Here is a 21,973-nt window from a genome sequence, read left to right on the forward strand (position 1 = left end):
CTGAGGGTTAAATCTGACCTCACCTTTTCTGGCCATGTGACCTGGGGCAAGTCACCTAACCTCTTGGTGCCTCAGTTTCCTCCTCTGTTAAGGGGCAAACAATCTTGTTCCAGAGGCTCGCTGTGAGAATCAAACGCGGGAATTCTCACAAGGCAAGTAGGATGGTGTGGGGCATACAGTAAGTGCTCAATACACGCTGGCCTTAAATTCTGTTATCTTTCTTTTATCCTAGGCTCTCTCTAGGAGGCAGCGAGTGTTTGGAGTTTCACTTTACGGAGGAACCAGCTGATGCAGGTGGCTTCCCCGGGGTCCCACAGCTGGTCAGTGGCACCACTGGGACAAGACCCCCCGACTCTGGGGCCATTCCAGACATTTCAGAGCTGACTCTGAGGTTAAGCAAACGCTCCAAGGCCAGAGGTGCAGACTTAGGGGGCTGACCTGGGGCCTGTTTTCTCATATTTCCTGCCCTAGAAGACAATGGGGGAGAGGGTCTGTGTGTGTCCCAGCCCCGCTGAGCTGTGGGGCCTCGGAGGAGAGAGCCAGAAATGCACGGCCCTGCCCCCATGGGATGGCCTGGCCAGGGAGCTTGAACAAATAAACCTGTCCCTCTGGGGGAAGCTGCTGGGGGCGGGGGGAGGAAGCTGCTTGAGGGGCCACTGCCCCCATGGCTCCCTCGGTCATCCTTAGGCCAAGGGCATCTGTGCCAGCCATTTCTAGGCTCCCTTCTTGGAAAAATAACCCCATTTCTCCAAGAAGCAGATGCTGTTCTTCCCCCCACCCCCACCCTCCCAGCCCCAAACTGCTTAGAAAGCCGCCAGCGGTGAGGTTAGGAAACCAAACCCCAAGACATTCTGTTCGGCAACTGAGATTCATTTCTTGTTTGGATAACCGAAGGCCTAAAATGCCAAGAATTTACGGGCAGCCTGGGGAGGCTGGGGCAGCTGGGAGTCCCGGGCCAGTTTGGGAAGGTCTTGGGCTGGACCAGGAAGCCACGCTGCGCTCTGCTGGATGCGCTTTTGACCCACATCCAGCCAGGCAGGGCCTCGCAAGCGCGGGGCTGAGGTCTTGAGTTCTTCTGAGATTTGGCGTCGGGGATCTGGAGTGAGCAACAGAGGCTGGGGCAGTGCCAGGTTGGGAAGCTCCCGTCCAGCCCCTCCTCCCTCCCAACTTGGCTTTGGGGTGCAGAGACGGAAGAGAAAGAGGGTCCAGCTGAGCACCCTGGCCGAGGGATGGGCACTGGCCATTGGCTTGGGGGTCCTGGGTCCTCCGGGGTGGACAGAGCCTGTGGACACCCAGGAAGGTAGAGACAGGAGGGCCGGCCGGCCCAGGGAGCGGGGAGGGAAGAAGGATCTGAGAGAGAGACAGGGAGAGACCTCGGGGAGAGGCCACCAGGCAGGAGAGAGAGCCACCGAATGACAGAGACACCCACAGAGTTAGAGGCAATGTGAGGGCCATGGTGAAGGCCCCAGGAGAGCAACCCACAAGAGGCAAAGGGACACAGAATAAAAAGGGAGAGGCAGAGACACGTGGGGAGGTGGGCAGAGAGGGCCAACTGTCACTGGGATGGGGAGAGAGCCGAAGGCCCCACGGTTTTGGGGCCCTGCTCCCGGGACTCCAGCAGCTGAGAGGCAGTTGGGCTGCCCGCGGGTGCTGGGGGTGGGCCAGGGAGCCTGCGTGCTTGTGTCTGGCCTGGATTTCCCTGCTCTCCTCATCTGTAGAATGGGTCCTGCAATGGGAGAAGGCAGAATAGGGCACTTTCTGGCAGAGACTGGGATCAACTCAGGGGATGACAGTAACAAGAGTGACCCTTCACTGAGCACCTGTTCTTTCCCGGTTCTGCTTCTCTTCAGCCCCCATCAAACTCTCAGCATCACGCCGATGAGGCACTGAGTGCAGGGCCAGCGCTAGGTCACGTGGGCAGTGGACCCAGGAGGCCACATGACTCGCCACTGTGCTGCACAGCCTGCTGGGGAAGCACCACCCCCCCAGCCCCGCTGGCTCTGTCCGCCCACCCCCTCAACATTCCTGGCTGCAGCTTTCCACCCAGATGAGGGGGTGGAGCAGAGCCAGGAGCTGATGTGTGGCCCACCGATAGCCGACTCCAGACGTGAGTCATTAGGGCAGAGGCTTTCCAGGGAAAGGAAGGAGGAGGAGAAGAGAGGAGGTGGAGGAAGGGGAGAAGAGTAGAAGGAAGAAGTGGGGTAGGGGGTGGGGTACAGGGGAGGGGAGTGAGGAAGGGGGAGAGGGAGAAGCCCCCCGACCCATGGACCCTGAGCATAGGCGGGACGACACCAGCCATGGCCAGCTCCATGCTGGGAGAAGAGAGGGAGTGTCTGGGATTCAGGAATTCCAAGGCCCTAGGGAACACCCCACCATCTCTCAGGTCTTGCCTCCCCCACCTCCCTGGCCCCCTCCAGAGTCAGGAGAAAGGACCTGGAGTTTGGAGTGAGAGTCCAGGCTAGCTGTCACTGCTGGGTGACTCCGGCAAGTCCCTTCCCCTCCCTGGCCTGTTTCCTCACCTGTGTACTGGAGAGGGGGGTGGGGGGACAGGGGCTGGAGCCAGGGGCAGGGGCTGAGCACATCCTGGCCACTGGCGGCTTGCAGCAGGGAGGGGCTCCCTTGCGCCCACTCTGATGATTGAAATCTTGCCGAGAGCTCAGTCTGGGTAGGCCAGTCCTCTCCGCTCATCCTCAGTAATCCCTAATGGCAATGGTGGTGATGACGATGCTTCTACATCAGAATATTTTGAAACTCATTTTTTTTTCTCCTCTGGGATGTTACCGCAGAAACCAAGAAGAGGCCTTCAAGTTTCAAAGACTCTGAGATATGCCCAGCCCAAAGAGCATGAAGGGGGCCTTCAACCAAGAGCAAACACCCGCTTGGACCCCAGCAGAGACCAGGCAGGACTGCAGAGCCCTAGAGAATACCAGCACGGACGAGTGACATTCCCAGCCCCGAGGTTATTGGACTGGGGCCATTGGACTGACTTGTCCGAGGTTGAGCTGCCCTCACCCGGCAGAGCCGGGCTCAAACTAGAGATGCAGTTGAATGAAGTAAAAGCCCATTGATCCACCGCATCTGGTGCGGTGTTCACGGAGCATGCTCTCTGCCCGGACAGCAGGCTGAGAGCGGCGTGGGAGCCGCCTCAGTGGTCCTCCCGGCCATCCCCCCGCATGTTGCCATTTGCTCCACTTTGAAGATTGGGGAAACTGAGACTTGCTCATCCGCAGCCACGTGGCAAATGCCAGGCCGGGATGTGAACTCAGGTCGGCCTGGCGCTCTCTGCCCCGTGGTGTCCCATGGACATCTGGAGAGGACATTGCACTTCAGGCTGAAGAGGTGGCCCGGGGGACCTGACCTGAAAGCCACTGGTTTAAATTCATCCTTTGGCTCAGCCAGTGTTGCCCAAGCACCAGGCACCCGGGGGAGTCACAGAGGGATGAGCAGGTGAGGCTCGGGGTAGAGAAGCCAGCGGGGAGGTGACAAGGCCTGAGCAGGGTGGCAGCTGGGTAGACAAGAGGATGCACCACAAGGAGACAGGCCAAGGCCACAGGAAGGGCGGGACCTGCTGCCTGGGGGCAGGTGGGCATGGACACCCCAGGGCCGCAGAAGGCCTTAAACAGAGACAGGTAGGCAGGGAGGGAAGAGCTGAGTGTCAGGCAGCTTCGGGGTTGAGGCACCATGGCCTCTCAGAGGGGAGACATCTGCGGGGTCAGGGTCATGGATTTGGGGCTCGGGAGACCATCAGATACTGATTTGGTGTCATCATGGAGCAGATGGGAGACAGTGCCGCAGGAGCGGTGGGGGCAGCCCTGGGGACAGTGCCATCAAGTGTGAGAGGAAAGGAAGAGTGGGAACAGAGTCCTGGGAAACACTGGCATTTCAGGGTGGGGGATGCCCGGAGCGACGGGAGGGACTCAGGGACGTTCACGCATCCGTGCGTTCGTTCACTCCACAGACGTGTATGGAGCCCCTGCCCTGTGCCAGGCACTGTGCTAGGCTCTGGGCACTCAGTAGTGAACAAAGCACCTATGATCCTTGCTCTCTTGGAGTTCACAGATCAACAGAAGTGCTTTAAGAATGGGCAGTGAGAAGTGCTAATAGAGAAAACCAGAGGCGCCTGGGTGGTTCAGTCATTAAGCATCGGCCTTTGGCTCGGGTCATGATCCCAGGGTCCTGGGATCAAGCCCCACATCAGGCTCCCTGCTCCGCGGGAAGCCTGCTTCTCCCTCTCCCACTCCCCCTGCTTGTGTTCCCTCTCTCGCTGTCTCTCTCTGTCAAATAAATAAATAAAATCTTTAAAAAAAGAAAAGAAAAGAAAAGAAAACCAAAGCTGGGTTGAGGGGATATAGAGTGATGGAGGGAGGGTGGCTGTTTTAAATGGAGTGAACAGGGAGAGCCTCTCTGAGGAGGTGACATTTAAGCAGAGACCCGAGGGAGGTTGGGTGAGACATGTGGGCATCTGGGAGGGGTGATGTTCTAGGGACTAAGGATTTTTGCTTTTATTCCAAAGAGATGGGAGCCCCAGGAGGGTTTTAAGCAGAGGAGGGACAGGATCTAACTTAGGATCCCTCTGTCTGCTGAGGAAACGGACTGTGGGGGCCAGGGTGGAAATAGGGAGCCCAGGGTGGCTGCCATGATGACTGTCCAGGTAGGAGATGGAGGTGGCTGGTGCAGAGTGGGGCTGTGAAGGGAGGGAAAGCCGTTGGGAGGTAGGTCAGAGGAGGCATGTTTTGTAGCTGAGGACTTGCTGATGGAGACAGTTTCTGGAAAGATGGTACTGGTCAGCAACATTAAATTTGTCAGGAGATCAAGTATGATGGAGACTGAGCTGTGGCCATTGCGTGTGGGAGGTGGCATGTGGGATGTGACTTTTGGGGGAAGGAGTACATGGGATGTGAGGAAGTGGAGGCAGAGTGTGTGGACTTCTGAGAGCTAGGCCAGAAGTCAGAGAGAGTGTGGGTTGGAGAAGAGGCCTGTTTCCTCTACTCGTCCTTACTCTACTTGCTTTTTTTTTTTTCTTTTACCATGGGAGATACTTGGATGGGATCCAACACTGAGGGGAAGAATCAGCAGAGGGGGAACACAGGGGGGATAGTTGGCTTGGGGACGTTCAGGGGCTGCAGGGGGATGGGATCTGCATCCTAGGAAGGAGCAGTGGGCCTTGGCCCATGGAGGAACCTCTTCCTTCTGAGCCAGAGAAAAGTCCTGGGGACTGGCGGATACATGGGTGAACCTGCAGGTGTGGGAGAGGCAGCTGAAGGGTGGCTCGCCCTTTGTCCCCATTTCTCACTGAAGCAGGGGGTCGTTGGTCTGGTGAGAGGATGGGGGGCAGTAAAGATGGAGGCTTGAGGAGGAGGTGAGGTTTGGAGTGACCCTCATGGAACGGGAAACACACAGATTTCTGGGCAGCATGGAGCCCCCACTGGATTGGCTCCAGCGTGTGAGGCAGACTGGCAGTGTTGCAGGGCAGGTGGGTGGGAGGGCAGGTTGGAAAGGGACTATGGGAAGATGGTGAGTGGGGGGGTTGAGGTCAGGGCAGGAATAAGGCAGGAGGTTAAGTATGCGTGCACATGGGTGTATATGCAAGTGTGTGCAAAGCAGGTTGGTTAGTTACGTGTAGGGCAGTGTCTCCACCTTGGGGATGGATAAACCCAGGTGTGCTCAAGGCAATCCTTTGGAAAACAGAGGAAACTACCAGAACTTCAATTTACATGATTTTGTATGTCATCGTTTTGAAAATGGAAGGTTCCATTTCATTTTGTTTTATTCCCTGCACTTACATGAATATGGGTACATGTGCAAAGAATATTAAATAAATGTGTACATATTAGGGGAGTGGATGTTCTTTGATGATTGGGCACATGATTTGAAAAGTTTGGAAACCAAGGAGTAAGAAAGCACTGCTCCTTGGAGCGGTACCCTGTCACTTGCTGTGTGCTGTTTAATACATCCGAAGGCTCTAGGAATCAGACCACTTCCCTCCACCCCGTGCCGCAGCTCAGACTGTCCCCTGCACCTGGGGCCTGGGTCTCATTCTCTCCCTCGGTTGCTCCCACTTAGGCACTCCTGCCAGCCCTGTCTTGGAACCCACAGGACACCTTTCCTGCCCCCAGGCCTGTGCAGGGCCACGCCGGCTTCGTTCATCCCTGTACTCAGTGCCTTGTGGAGGGCCCAGCACACAGCGGGTGCTCAGTGTTTGCTGAAAGAATGAGGACAGAAGACTCTAAAGCGGTCTGGGCCTTGGGCCAGAGCAGCCTGGGGTGTCCTCAACTCCTCACTCTCTGCCACCCCGTCCCCGGTTCATCAGCAGGGCGATTAGCCCCCCTGCAGAATAAAGCAGGTTTCCCCCAGCCCGGTCCCGCTCCATCCAGGCATCCATCCCCTCTTGCCTGACAGCTGAGCAGGCTCCTCCTCCCGCTCCCAGCATGCACCCTGCCCCCACACTGTATTTTGTTCAGAACAAATCAGCTGTGTCTCCTCTCCAAGGCCTGCACTGGCTCCTGAGATGCTCAGAGCTAGAGCCAGAGTCCTCCCAGTGGCCCCCAAGGCCCGGTGCGCCCTGCCTCCCCTCCCCTCCCCTCTCAGATCTGCTCGCTTGCCCCTCTCTCCCCTCCTTCTCTGCTCCAGCAGCACTGGTCCCCACCATTCCCCAGACGCCCTGACTGCATTCCCACCTCGCAGCCTTTGCACTTGCTGGCCCCTTTGCAGCGAACGCGCTCCCCGCAGGTACCCACATGGGCTACTCCATTACCTTACTTGTTCTCTGGGTTCAAACATCACCTCCTCCAAGAAGCCTTCTCGGATTCTCTGACCTCAAATAGCCACCCCGTCACCCCTTGCCCTCTTCCCTCCTTCATTTTGCTTCACCATCTGACATGGCAGATATTTATCGCTCATCTCTTTATGGCCTCTTTCCCCCACCAGGTCAGCAGGGGACGTATTGTTCTGTTTACTGTTATATCCCTGGCACCCAGGGTGGGCCAGGCCCGGGATCAGAGCTCAGCGGATTTCCCTCAGATGAGGGAATGAAGGCTGTGAGGCAGCCACGTTTCCAGCTCTGAGCCTGCCTCGTCTTGCTGTGTGGCATCAGGGCCATCCCTGTCCCTCTCTGTTCCTCATTACCGCAATTTGTACAATTCAGAGACATGAGTTTGATCAGCCTGGCCTTTGTGCCGGGGAAGACCTCTGGGGAGGACGCCGCACCTATCCATCAGGACAGGCCCCCCCGCCTCCCCTCACCGCGCCCCTGCAGAGGCCCAGCCCTTACCTTCTGCAGCCACTGTGTGTTGTTCTCCAGCACCTTCTCCAGCTGTCGCACTCGCTGGGCCGGCCAGTCAGCTAGGTTCAGTGCGGCCGCCGGCGAGTCCCTCTGGAGGCTGTTGGAGCCCCCGAAGGCCTCCGGCTCCGGTGGGCAGGGCTCCGGCTCGGGCAGCACGAAGGTGTAGCTGCACTGGCCGTGCTGGACGCGGTGTGCCCGGCGGCGCCCGCCCGCCTCCTGCCCCCTCCGCTGGGCCACAGTCACGGCGGCCACGACGAGGAGGAGGCCGCCCAGCAGCATGGCCGGCCGGAAGAGCATCCGGAGATGTGGCGAGGGCGAGGGCTGTGGGCTCAGAGCCCCCAGGGCGCTCCGCCTGCCCACCGCCCGGCTCCCCGCCCAGGATGGGCCGCGGTGGCCAGCCGAGGACAGGCCTGCGCGCGGAGCCGCGGCAGCGACAAACCCCTGCTTGGCCGAGCTCTGTCCAAGCAGCTATTTATACTTGCTCCAAATACCACAGCTGCTCGGCTTCCTCCCACCGCCTCTGCTCCCCGCCCGCAGACACCCCCTCACCTCGAATCTTCCCCCTCTCCCTTCCTTCCTCTTCGTTCTTGCCCACGGCTGCCCTGTCCCCGCACCGGCCCTGCTTGCCTCCCTTGGCCTGGACTCTGAGTTCTTTTATTATCCAGTGGAGGCCTGGCCTCCCTGTGAGAAAGAAAACAACACACACACACACACATACACACACACACACACACACATGCACACACACACGCACCAAACCCCCAAAGCTGCCTGCTTCAGAAAACCAAACGCAACTGAACCCTCTCTTCCTGTCTCTGTCTCTCTCTCTTTCTCTGTCTCTCTCCAACCTCCCCCCACCAAGGCTGGGATCTCAAGTTTCAGCTCCCCTTCCCTCTCCCCCTCTACCATCCCCCCTCTGATTCCATGTTAGTGCTTGGAACACAAGCGAAGTGACCCCCAGAGAGAGCAAAGAGGGGGGCAGAGGGGTGAGGCTGGGGAGGAGGCAGCGAGTCCAAACTGTTTCTAGAGACAGAGAAAATCCTTTCGAGGCCAGGGAAGTGGGCGCTCTAGCCGGGAGCTGGCTCCGGTCCTCCCTTCTCCCTTGGGGCCTGGGGGTTGTTGTGCCCTGGGGTGGCCCTGGCTCAGCAGTTGTGACACTGAGAGGCTGTCTTGTCCTGGGGCAGATTGTTCTAGGACTGCCTTTGGCCAGAGTGGGGAAAAGGATTGCAGGAAGAATAGCTTGGGGTAAAGAGGTCTCTGCTAGCCCTGGAGTCAGAGGGGGCTGCCTCTAAACCCTGCTCCCCAGCCTCAGGCCCTCGGGTGGGCGGCTGAGTTTCTCTGTGCCTCCATACCCTGATTTGTAAGCTGGGTAACTCCCGTCTCTTACATGATGAATGTACGTGAGTCCTCCCCTTGGAAACTGAGGAATATTTGATTTATTAATTTACCTGTTTACTGGTTTAAATCCTGGCTATACCAGCTGTGTGACTTTGGGCAGGTCACTTAACCTCTCTGTGCCACTGTTTCCTCTTGGCAAACGGAGGAAAATAATACCACCCACTACACAGAGTGTGAAAATTAAGTGAGTTAGAGCAGGAATGGTAGAGGGTGAGCACCAAATAGATACTTTGTACTGCTGTGATCAGCCTCACAGTTACTATGTATCTTGCTCCCCGAGCCCCCAGGAATGTAAACCCCGCGAGGGCAGGACTTGTTTTGGGGGGAAACGGTCGCTGGGCGGCAGGTACCCAGGAGTGCTGGCGCCTTTCCCGGGTGTGCTGTCTTCCGTCTTCTTCTGTTGCTTTTCCTAGTGTGGGGGCCCGTCCAGCTGTTTGGCATTGTTTTTTTTCCCTTTGTTTTTCTAAATCCTATGGAGTTTTCAATAGGGTAGCCTGCTTGGGGGCAGCGGGAACCAGGGGCTCATCCGGGCGATTGAGAACTTTAAACCAGGTGTGTGGGGTTTGGGCAGGAAAAGGAAAGGCAGCTGGTTATCAGGCACCAGCATTCACTGAGCTTCCTGTGTGCTCAGGACTCTGTTTGCCCACCTCTGCCTCAATGGTCTCAGACTGTAAATGGGGTCATACTACCCCTGACCTTGTGAAGAAGAAGTGTGTGAGTGCAGGTCAGGAGTCTATCCTGGTGCCTGACACAGATGAGCCCAGAGTAAGGGGCGACTGTCATGAGGATTGTATTGGTTGAGCCACAAGGTATAAGCCCAAAAAGGCCGGTGTCATCATTGTTCCCATTTTACAGAGGAGAAACCTAAACCCAGAGCAGGAGGGTGATTTGCCCAAAGTCACACAGCCTGGAGATGCTTGACCTGGAGCTGGGGGCAGGAGGGCAGTCTCTGCTGCCAGGTGGGTCTGGAGCCCATCTCACTTCCTCCCACTTATCCCTCAGGGCAGTGCAGGAACCCAGCCTCCACGAGCTCCCCCTGCCCCAGATCAGTCCCCTCCTCTGTGCACTGCAGGGAGCATCTACACCACCTCAGGGAGCAGTGGAGCTCCCCCCCGCCACATACATACCCAGGCCACGCATTTAATCTTACTGACCGAAAAAATGAATGTAATTTTCTTCCCAAGGTCCCATTATTACGTGAATAGCTCTCTGTACAGAAGAGGAAACAGGAATACCTGTTCACTGGATTAATGTGGGATCAAAAGAAGAGTTCTGGAAAGCTTGGGAGATGACCCTGGCAGCCTCTGCACCTTTATTTCAGCACCTCTTTCTCACCTCAGGGCCTTTGCACATGCTGCTTGTTCTGTGCAGAGCACTGCTGTCCACCCACCCCCACCTTTCAACAGTGTTCCTGTTACCGTGGCTGTCAACCAATTACCCCAACACTTAGTGGCTTAAAATAAAAATAACCATTTCTTATCTCTTAGGGTTTCTGTGGGTCAGGAATTCGGGAGCAGCTCAGCCGGGCCATCATTGAGGTTGCAATTGGATGGTGGCTGAATGAGGGTCATCCCGAAGGCTTCTTCCATCACCTGTTGGCACCTCGGGTTTCCACCTCCCGCCCCAGCTCCCTCGTGGTCTCCTCAGGGGTGTCTCCCAGCATGGTGGCTTCAGGCTTTTACATGGCCACTCGGGGCTACAAAGGCACTTGTCCCCAGAGAGCCAGGTGGAAGTTACGTAGTACTTCATGACCTAGGCTTGGGACTTTGCCACCGTCTATTGGTCAGGGTCTGCTCAGTTCAAGGCAGGGAATGTAGAGCCTACCTTTCGATGGAGGTCGTTGTCCCAAGAAGAGCACACAGGACGGGAGGTGCATTGACATAGCCATCTCTGGGAATCGGTACAGGCAGGGAAATTGACGCATGCTCAGCCTGGGCCCTGAGCCCTGTTCACGTGGTAAATCAGAAACTCCTCTCACAGTCTCACCCTTTATCATAACCCTTCTCAAGGTGCTAAGAGGTGAATTACTTATGTAATTACTCACCTTTTTTATTTGGCCCCAGCATTTGATATGTAGCATGTTCTCAATATCTGCCAAATGAATGAATGAGTGAATGAATGAATGAGTGAACGAGTGAATGAGCGAATGAGTGAATGAGTGAGTGAATGAGTGAATGAGTGAATGAGCGAATGAGTAAATGAGTGAGTGAATGAATGAATGAGTGAAGGAATGAGTGAACGAATGAGTGAACGAGTGAATGAGCAAATGAGTGAATGAGCAAATGAGTGAATGAGTGAATGAGTGAATGAATGAATGAGTGAGTGAATGAGTGAGTGAATGAGTGAGTGAATGCAGTGCTTGAGCCAGGCTCTGCCAGTCGGGCTGCTGTGAAGCAGGAGGTGGGGTCACCACGGAGCCTCCGTGGGGCGACACCAACAGAGCAAGCCCGGTTGACACAGACATGATAATGGCCTTGGGCAGATGGCTGATGGCCTTGGGCTGCAGATTCCTCATCCTCAGTAAGAGAGCGTCAAACAGACTCTACCCACGCCTCCAGGAGAGGTGAGCTCTAGGGGAAGTTTACCAACTGTCAGGCTGCTGAGGATGTTTAAACACAGGTCCTCAAGGCCAGTGTCCAAAGTAGTTGGGGCAAAATCTAGTCCGGAGGCAGAGGGTTTGCAAAGTAACCTCCCAGCCCTCAGGGAAATGGGAACCAGCCATTCCCATGAGCCGCAGCTGGTAGCAGGTAGGAGGGTCTGGCGGCAGGCCCTAGAAAAGGAACCTGAGAGACATCATCTGGGGTCAGTTGGCAAGCTCAGGGAGTGCGTGTGCTGGTGCCAAAGGCAACACTGAACTCTGTACCTGGTGCTCTGCGCGGGAACTTGTGGCCCCAACCTCACATCTGAGCGCCAGACCCAGAGCCATCCTCCTGGACATGAACTTCAAGGTCTCAAACAGAACTCCCCATTTTCTATTCCCTCACTGCCCTAAGCAAACTTCTGGATTCTTCCGTCTCTGTTTACTGCCCAACCTTCTCCAGGCACCTGGGACAGAAACCCGGGAGCGGGGTTGGCTTCACGGGCGTGCGACCCCTGCATTCACACATTCGCCGCACTTCGAAGGGCCGCACACAGGTGTAAGGCTCTGCTGTCACTGTCTGGAGATTCTTAGTCAATTCTGAACAAAGGGTCCGGCACTTTCATTTTGCACTGGGCCCCTCGAATTATGTAGCTGCTCCTGCCTGGGAGTCAGGAGCCTCCCCCAGCCCCGCCCCCCCAATCAGACCTGTTCTTCCAGGGAGCTCCTGTAACTCTTTCTCCCCCTGCCCCCTCTTCGCTATTCTGGACATGCCAGAGCCAGCCTGTCTGGTTGGGGTGGGGGGGGCAGCGGGTGTTCTGGCTCTCTGTCCTCCAGATGTATGCTTCATCTGCCTGGAGCTCAGTTTCCACTTCTGTCGAACGGGGCTGATGTTAGTGATAACCTGATAGGGTTGTTCAAAGGATGAAAAAGCTGATTGCTATAAAAGGCTTAACACAGAGCCTGGCACATCCTAAGTGCTCAATAAATGACAGCCCAATACTGTCATCATCCCCCCCCCACCCCCCTGCTGTCACTCTCCTAGGCCAGGCTGATTCATCTCCTGCCGAGGGGAGAACAAGAGCCTCAGAACTGAGCTCTTGTTAAATCATTGCTGCTGCAGCCAGAGCGATTTTTCCAAGACACAAATCCAGACCCTGACCTCTTTGCTTAAACTCTTCAGTTTCAAACGCCAGACTTTTTAGTGGTTTACAAATCCGTGTAGGATCTGGCCTCCAGCCTCATCGCTCTTTCCTTAAGACTTTGCACCTCGTGATGAGGAGTTGGTTTTCCTTTCCAGCACCCTCTCTGCTCTCTCCAGCCTCTGGGCCTTTGCTCTTGCAGTTACCTCTGCTTGGACAAATCCTTTCCACCTGTATTCCCTGGCTTCCTTCTACCTGTCTTTTGGGTCTTACCTCGGGCATCACCTCCTCCGAGAAGCCTTCCCACATTGCCTCCCTACTTTAGTGGGAATAGACCCTCTACCTCTGGGATCCCAATGCTCCTTGCCTGTGTGTCCCCCACCAAAGCATCACCCTGCATTATAAAGTCTTGTTTGCAGACTTTGTCTAATCTGAAAACCCTTCCAGGGCATTGACCACCTTTCCATTTCTGTGTCTGTGGCCTGTCCTTAGGTCAGGCTCATTAGTGGGTTCTCACCAGTGTTTGTTGAATGAATAGTCACCACTCTCAGGTTGGGGCTGGAGGTGTAGTCCCAAAGTAGAGATTGAGGAAGTCACCCTTTCTAGGGCAGGGGCAGTAGGAAGTCTAGGGTCTTTCTATTTGGGTCTTGCCTCCAAACATGTAAAACACCCCCCCCCCCCCAGTTTATTTTCCCTCTGCTAGCCTGTTGTGGTCATGGAGCCAGAACATGGAGAAAATACTTATATCCACCTGGAGAATTTGGCTTTTGCTCAAATGGCTTAGGCAAAAAGAGAACTTGTTGGTCGATGTAACTGAAAAGTGTAGGGGTTTCTAGCTTCAGGCATAGCTGGATCCAGATGCTTAAATGATATCAGGAATCTTCTTTTCCCTCAGCTCTGGGCCCCTGTTTTCCTGTTGGCTTAAATCTTTGATAGTTCCCACCACCATTACCCCCACCACTGGTGGCAACAATTCCAATCTATCAACTTAGCAACCCCTCCTGAAACAGAGTGCCCCTTTCCTGATGGTTCTTGGGAAAGTTCCGGCTTGGGTCACACGGACATTCCTGAACCAAATACTGTAGCCAGAGGGATGGGTACTCTGACTGGTCAGGCTGGGCCATGTGCCCAGCCTTGGAGCCCTGGAGTAGGGTCAACCTCATGGGACCGAGAGGGATTGAGGGAAGGGTAGGGTGGTTCTCAAGGAAACCTGGGTAGAGTGACCAGAGGGAGATGGGTATTGAGGGTGCAAAACACCTCCCCATCCTGCCCACTCACCAAATGAACTGGCTCCCCCCACTGCCACTGCCACCCCGAGCGAGTGGAGCCTTGGCATCACCAGGGATGCCATGGGTCCTTACCTCCCGTTTAGCTTGTGAGAAAATACACCCAGAGGGGGAGGCAACTTGCCGAAAGTCGCACACTGGAATCTATTTTCTTGGAAGCACTGATCTTCCTGCTCCTGGGAACAGAGGCAGGGGAAACAAGATAATTCCTGGAGAATCACGTGCCAGTTTGGGGCTCCTTGAGTATTTGGATCCAAAGAAGATGAAGCCACAAGCCTGAGTCTCCCACTCTGGGCTTTATCTTCACCACCTAGCACTTCTCCCAGCCCCCTTCCTTTTCAGCTCCCTGCATTTCAGCACCCAGGGTGATAACCGAGGGTTGCACTTAGAGCAGCAGGACCCGTCCCCAAAGCTTGAAGGCCTGGAATCATCTGAAAGCTCATCCATTCATATCTGTGACTCAGAGGGGGCTGTCAGCGAGAATAGCTACACGGGGGCATCCTCACGGCCTGGGGGCTGGGTTCCCAAGGCCAGCATCTCTGGGAATCAGGCAGAAGGCAAATGACCTTTTATGGCCGAGCCTCACAAATCACTCAGGGTCAGCCTTCTGCATGCCATTCCGAGAGGCAGTGACAAAGCTCCACCCAAGTTCAAGGGGAGTGGGAAGAGGCTGCCTCTAGGTGGGGAGTGGTAAGGTTTCAGAAGAGCACGTGGGGTAGGAGAGATCGCTGGGGCCATTGTTTGAAAACAAAGTAGGCCACAAGACGATAGGATGGGAAAATGTCATTTAAAGAATTTAGCACGTAGGTGCTCAAGAGTCGGTAGTGTTATTACCCTTGCTATTATTGGACAGATCCAGCTTCTCTTGGCATGAAAATGTCCTTTAGACCTCTGATAGTGAAAGGTGCAGGAGGAAGTGGATTATTTCCATCGGGGCTGCCAGAGAAATTGACCCAGAAGTGCTCCGGGATTTGTCCAAAGTCACTGGGTGTATCCGCATCACGCGGTCCTAGCAAGATGGGCTCCCTTACAGCTGCCTCTGCGGTTAGCTACACTTGTCTCTCCCTGGGGCAACCACCCTGGCCTCAGTTTCCCCTCTGAACAGGGGCAGTGTCCTGGCTCTGCCGCCCCAGAGGCTAAGGGGTCCAGGGGGGAGGACATGCACCCTCTTGGCTGGGCTGCTCAGCCTGGGCCACTAGCCTGCCCATCCTTTCTCAGGCCCGGGGAGCTCGGCCGCCTCTGAGCCGGCCTCTGAGCCCGGGTCTGGCACTTACTCCAGGATGTGAAGAATGAGCCTGCTAGGTCAGAGGGCAGATCTATTTTTGAACCTGGGACCCCACGGAGGTCCAGAAGAGCCTGTGACCCAGAGAACCAACATGGCCCTATATATTTTGTTTGTTTTTCTTAAACAAGCACAGCATGTCCTTCATAGAAAAGTCAGAAAATGCATGTTAGCATGAGGGAGAAATAAACAGAGCTTGGATTGTCACCAGCTGGAGGCAAAGACCATTGCTCACATTTTGGAGTATCCTCCCCAATCATTTCCCTCTGTGTATAGATGCATGTATTTTGGGGGTGCGTTTTCTAGCGCACACACACACACACACACTGAAATATTCTCTAAATTGTTTTTTATTGTATTTTACTTATTTTTGGATTTACCTTTTGAAAAAGGAAATCAGAAATGTGCACAAGATCATATGATATGACCCTAAATACCCATCACTCTAAATGGGCACATGCCAGCATTTTGCATATTTATTCGGGAGTTTTTAAAGAAATAAAATATTATTGCACATTAAGGTGGCATCTCTCCCATCCTGCTTCCCAGTCTCATTTACTCTCCCTTCCCACCCATAGGTCCATATACATGTATCCATAAAAAATGTATACTGTTTTTGTGCTTTCAAAATTCAAATACATGCTATTAAGATGTAAACACTGTTCTGCGTGCACACAGAACCGTGGAGTGCATTTTCCAGCTCTACCCAGACGACCCATGTAGATCCTGTGTCTAGGTCACTTTCTTGTCATTGCTGTGCAGCACTGCAACCTATAATTATATGACTCTATTTATCCAGCCCTTGGTAGATGGACATTTGGGTTGATTCAGTTCTTCTCTCACTTCAAATGAGGCTCCTGTGGCTATCTTACCCATGAGCCCTTGTGCCCACGAATAGATTGCCAAATTGTGCTTCCGAGCGGTTGCTGCGCCTGGTTACCTTCCGCCCGTGAGGCATGAGGGCTTCTTTGCTCCACATTCTTGCTATCCCTTGGTATCACAGGCTTTACTCTGTGGAATCCGATGGCTGTGAAATAGTACACGTATTTAAGTATTTTTCTACTTAACAATATATCATGAACTACTGTCCTCAGCAGACATTTCTTCTATAAGCGCATGCTTAATGGTGGCAAAAGCCTCTGCTGGGGCGCTGCCAGAATTTTCTTAACTGATTCCCTGTTGCTGGACACTGAGCTTTGTTTTCATGGTAGACTGCAAGACTGACCACAGATTCCTCCCATCCCTGTGAGCATGCTCCATTGCAATGTGACTTCCCAGCTCCTCCCACCAAGAGGCAGAGTCTATTTCTCCATCCCGCGAATCGGGGTTTGCCCATGTGACTTGCTCTGGCTAATGAAACAGTTTCAAATGTGAGGCTCCGGAAGCTTGAAAGGGGCTGTGCGCTGGGGCTTGCTCTCTTGCTCACCTGGGACACTGGGAGCAGGGTGGGAATAAGCCTTGCTAGCCTGCTTGAGACACCTGTGGTCGTGTCATCCTGTCCCCCCAGCTGACGTTGGACCAACCCCAGGTCGGTGGTGAGGCCATCCTAGACCACCCGGCCCAGACGAGAAGAATCGTCCAGTTGACCCGCAGAAACATGGGGAATGATACATGTTTGCTGTTGGAAGCCACTGAAGTTCGAGAACGGTTTGTTAGACAAACCTTATGGTGATAATGGCTCCATCAGCTCTTTCCTTCACTCAGCTAATTGCCGTGAACATTGGGCTATTTATCCCTCAAAGTCATCGTGAAGATGGAATGAGATGGCATTTGTCAGTATCACAGGACAGGACTCAATATCCAGGGATCCTCTTTCACATCCTGGTGGGCTGAGACGTGACTTGTGACCCACCTTATTTCCCCTTGGTTTTCCCTCCTGCTCCTCCTTATCTCAAACGGACTCATTCTTCCAGGTTTTCTGGATGGTACCAATATTTAAACGTAAATGTAATCGTGTAGACTGAAGTATTTAATGGCATTTGTAGGAACATCTCTAGTGCTGGATTTCCAGGTGTCCTATCCTTTGAGACACTCTCTCTTGAAGTCAGGCATGGCCACGTGACTTGTTTTGACCACTGAATGTGAATGGTAACTTTTTTAAGTAACATATTTTTTTATTATGTTATGTTAATCACCATACATTATGTCATTAGTTTTTGATGTAGTGTTCCATGATTCATTGTTTGTGTATAGTACCCAGTACTCCATGCAGAACGTGCCCTCTTTAATACCCATCATCAGGCTAACCCATCCCCCCACCAGCCTCCCCTCTAGAACCCTCAGTTTGTTTTTCAGAGTCCATCATCTCTCATGGTTCGTCTCCCCCTCCGATTTCCCCCCTTCATTCTTCCCCTGCTGCTATCTTCTTCTTCTTTTTTTTTTTTTAACATATATTGTATTATTTGTTTCAGAGGTACAGACCTGTGATTCAACAGTCTTGCACAATTCACAGTGCTCACCATAGCACACACCCTCCCCAATGTCTATCACCCGGTCACCCCATCCCTCCCACCCCCCACCACTCCAGCAACCCTCAGTTTGTTTCCTGAGATTAAGAATTCCTCATATCAGTGAGGTCATATGATACATGTCTTTCTCTGATGACTTATTTCGCTCAGCATAACAGTTCCATCCATGTCATTGCAAATGGCAAGATCTCATTCCTTTTGATGGCTGCATAATATTCCATTGTATATATATACCACATCTTCTTCATCCATTCATCTGTTGAAGGGCATCTTGGCTCTTTCCACAGTTTGGTTATTGTGGACATTGCTGCTATAAACATCGGGGTGCACATACCCCTTCAGATCCCTACATTTGTATCTTTGGGGTAAATACCCAGTAGTGCAATTGCTGGATCGTAGGATAGCTCTATTTTCAACTTTCTGAGGAACCTCCATACTGTTTTCCAGAGTGGCTGCACCAGCTTGCATTCCCACCAACAGTGTAGGAGGGTTCCCCTTTCTCCGCATCCTCGCCAACATGTGTCGTTTCCTGACTTGTTAATTTTAACCAGTGAATGGTAACTTTTAAGAAACGTGATGCTCTGTGCTTCCTTCCCTGACTGCAGAGAACCAGGAGCCTCGTGTTAAGATAGCACCCACACTAAAATGGTCGAAATCTTGTGAGGTTTCAATCAGCTCACCTAATGATCTCCATTGGACTAGAAGCACGAGAAAGAAAAACATTCTTTCTTGTGTTGTGTTGTTTGTCATGGCAGCCTAGCCTGTTTTGGGTTGAACTCTGTTCCCCCCCAAATATATGTTGAAACCCTAACCCCCAGAATGTGGCCTTATTTGGGGAAATGGGTAATTAGTTAAGATGAGGTCATACTTGGGGCGCCTGAGTGGCTCAGTCGGTTAAGCGTCTGCCTTCGGCTCAGGTCATGATCCCAGGGTCCTGGGATTAAGCCCCGCATCAGGCTCCCTGCCCAGCGGGAAGCCTGCTTCTCCCTCTCCCACTCTCCCTGCTTGTGTTCCCTCTCTCGCTGTGTCTCTCTCTGTCAAATAAATAAACAAAATCTTAAAAAAAAAAAAAAAGATGAGGTCATACTGGAGTAGGTTTGCCCTTAATCCAATAGGCCTGTTGTCCATATAAGAAGATGGTGTGAAGATATGAGGGCAGAATGCCATGTGAGGACAGAGGCAGGGACTGGAGAGATGCAGCCACAAGCCAAGGAACTGCAAGGACTGGGGGAGATCACCAGAAGCCAGCAAGAGGCAAGGGAGCATTCTACCCAGAGTCTCAGAGGGAACATGACCTCACCTCCGGAGCTGTGAGCGAATCCATGTCTGTGGTTTTCAGCCACCTAGTCAGTTGGACTCGGTTATGGCGGCCCCAGGAAACGAATACCCTGACATACCTGGCTGATACAACCATCAGTGATGGCAGCCTCTTTCAGTCCAGGCACCCCTGTGTCTGTTTAGTGACACTTCCCGTGCCCCAGGCGCATGCTCAGTGCTCAGCATACAGAATCCACTCGTTCATCTTTGTTACTTATGGTTTACCTATTTATGGTCCTTACTGCGCGCCCGCCACATGCCCGGCACTTCCCTCTAGGCGCTGGGGAAGCCCACTGAACCACACAGCCCTGGCAGTCACATAGCTGGCAGACTAGAGGGGTAAACACTGAGCAGGATGACTAAGTGGGTGTGTGTTTGGCTTCACTGAGGAGGTGGCCCTTGGACAGAGACCGAAAGGAGGCCCCACAGGTCCAGCCTTGAAGATTTGGTGGCCCTCTGCCTGGACGCCTCTTCCAGAAGGGGAAGGGGAAACTGCAGCAAGTTCATGGGCTAGAACACCAAGGAGCTATTAAAAATGAAGTTGTAGGAGAAAGAGATTTATGATGCACTGTTAACTTAAAAAACCACTTCAGCCAAGATTTCTTAGACAGGACACAAAAACAGAAATCATAAAAGACAAGACCTGGTCCATTGAACTTCGTCAAAACGTATGTATGTGTGGTGGTGTTGAGTTACTCAGGCGCAAGGTCAGGAGGCAGCTTCTAGCAGAGGGCGTAGCCCAGGCCCGGAGTAGGGAAGGAGCCGTGAAGAAGGAGCACTTGGTCTGCTCGCCTGAATGAATTGAACGAATTGAATTGCCATCCCCCCCCATGGCCCTAGCCCTGGAGGAGGAGGTGAGATGCCTGGACTGGAAGCTCCAAGTGTTTGGTCATCTTGGCCATAGGGGACCCCCACCCTACCTCTCTGTCCTAGACCCTGGTCTCCCCCATCACCCCTCACTGTAACATGACACTTCCCCCCCCAAACCTGTCCAGGCCTTGGAACAGCCCATTCAAATCCCTTTTGTTTGAGGCCCTCCTCAAGCCCAAAGGCATGTCGTATTTTCTGACACAGAGCTTCCTACCTCCAGCTCAGGTGAACTTGGCCCCTGTCCTTGGCTGGAAAGCTTCTTTCCACAAGTCCATTGTCCCCGTGGAGCTGCTGCCCCTGTGAGGGGGGGGGCTGGGGGCGGCAGTGTGGAGGGGCCGAGGGGCCAGGGGCTGTAGCTGACCCGGAGGTATGTGAGCAGGGGCATTTCCCATCCTTCAAGCCCCCATCCTCCTCCAGGAGGCCATTCCTGACCCCCACTCGGCAGCACCCGCCCCCCATCCGTGCTGTTCCTCTTCCGGCATTGGACACACTGCCGATAATCGCTGGGGGTGATGTTGCTGCCGGTAAGGAGAAGTAATGTCAGCATTAACAAGAATAACAGCACCAGCAGGGAGCTAGAGAGGCTAAGAAAACAGACTCTGGAGTTAGATGGATCTAGCCACTCTGAGTCTCAGTGTCCTCACCTGGAAAATGGGTTTAATATGGCATCTACCTACTTCACGTAGTTGCTGGGGATGACAACGGATCAACATACACCATCCCTAGCACGAGAGCAAGGGCTTAATCCGGGACATAGATTGTGGTTTTTCTTACTGTTGTGGCTACGAGGACCGTTCAGCAAGGACTTCCCCTGGCCAAGGCCGGGGAGATCACACAAGCAACAGGGTGTCGTGGTGCCACATTAGGACGACTGAGTTTCAGCAAAACTAAGACATGGGTTCCAGGTACCACAGTTGGGGCATTGAAGACGCACCGAGCAGACTCTGAGCCCCCGAGGGTTGCGCTCTTGCACACCCTGGCCGCGGAAGGGCGCTGGGCTCGCTGGGCTCTGGACTCATTCCTCCTTCGCACTGAGAGATCCTGGGCCAGCCACTTCACCCTCTTGAGCTCAGCATCTGCATTTGGAAGATGAGATAATTGTCCCTACCTCACAGGGGCTATGGGGGGATGAATGAGTAAGTGGATGGGAAGCCAAAGCCCAAGGCCTGGTGCACGGTGGGCTGATGGGGCAGGTAGAAGCAAGGCCAGGCCTGGAAATTCTGGAGGGCAGACACAGTATTCCCCCCAGATATCATCTCCTTGGCAGAAACATTCTCAGAGGGGTTGGCAGCAGGATGAAGTTCTATGGACAGAAAATCTCAAATTGGCCTATTTTCCTCAGTGGGGTATTTTTTTCATTTCACATTGGTGTGAGAGGAATGTTCCTGGCCTAGGAGTTGCTGTATTAGGTTCATTCATTTACTTAGGCATTCCCCATGCATAGGTCACATAAGGCCAACCTGGGGGGGGGGGGGTCTCTGTATTTGCTGTTCCCTCCGTCTGGATCACTGTTCCCCCCGTGGACAACTTAGCATTCTAGCTAGGCTCAAATATCTGTCCTCAGAGAGGTCTTCTGTGGGCACCCTATAAAACAAACTCTATCCCTTCCCCACTGTGGTTTCTTCATGGCACTTTTACTATCTGACATTGTGCTTTAAATGTATTTGTCTGTTTGCTTTCTGTCTCTCCCAGGAGATCGTGAGCCCCCGAAGAGAAAGACCATCTCTATGCCATTCCCTTCCGTATCTCCATGACCTACCGCACACCTGGCATACAGTAGGTGCTCAATAAATTCTGTTAAATGGATGCATGAAATACTGTATGCTCTTAACTCGAACGTTTCCTGAGTACCTATGGTCTATGGGCTGTGGATATGGAAATAAATCAGAAGTAGTCCTTGGCCCCAAAGAGCACTTTGTCTAGGGGAAAGAGGGATTTTGACAAATGCCATAGCAAAACGTAGCCGGGGAATCCATCTCCAGCTTCTGCGAGCTTCATATGAGTGAGTGGAAGGAAGGAGGGAGGCAGTTACCGTGTGCTGAGAGCCTGCTCCGTGACAGGACCTTTCGCATGTCACGCCTGGCTCAGTCTTCACAACAGCCCATTTTGCAGATTAATCATAACGTGAAATGACTTGGCCAAAAGTCAAATTCATGGCAGCACCAGGATGGAAACGGGGTGGCCTGATACTAAATACTCTGCCCTTCCTATTTCCTCTACCAGCAAGGCCCCTCTTGCTCAAGAGAAAGAAGTTAAGTCCAGCCTAAGGGGGCTCAAACAAAAAACTATATATATCGTTTTATATAAAATATAGACATTTTGTATATAAACCACTTCATAAAATATTTTA

General features: G+C 53.4%; 1 protein-coding gene and 1 long non-coding RNA gene across 2 annotated transcripts in view; one reads left to right on the forward strand and one right to left on the reverse strand.

Annotated features, from left to right (window-relative positions):
- Positions 1 to 7,820, reverse strand: part of ANGPT4 (angiopoietin 4) — a 38,272-nt gene extending 30,452 nt beyond the window's left edge. The window contains exon 1 of the mRNA XM_036121773.2: positions 7,271 to 7,820. Coding sequence (XP_035977666.1) covers positions 7,271 to 7,579 — 309 coding nt within the window. The 5' untranslated portion in view covers positions 7,580 to 7,820. The remainder of the gene's footprint in view (positions 1 to 7,270) is intronic.
- LOC144379278 (uncharacterized) lies at positions 1,977 to 21,379 on the forward strand. The gene is made up of 3 exons (XR_013442004.1): positions 1,977 to 2,107; positions 2,787 to 3,447; positions 21,316 to 21,379. It is a non-coding gene; the product is annotated as an uncharacterized LOC144379278 (long non-coding RNA).
- The last annotated feature ends 594 nt before the right edge of the window (positions 21,380 to 21,973 follow it).

The sequence above is a fragment of the Halichoerus grypus genome, chromosome 10 (genome assembly GCF_964656455.1).
Source record: "Halichoerus grypus chromosome 10, mHalGry1.hap1.1, whole genome shotgun sequence".
Classification (NCBI taxonomy): Eukaryota; Metazoa; Chordata; class Mammalia; order Carnivora; family Phocidae; genus Halichoerus; species Halichoerus grypus.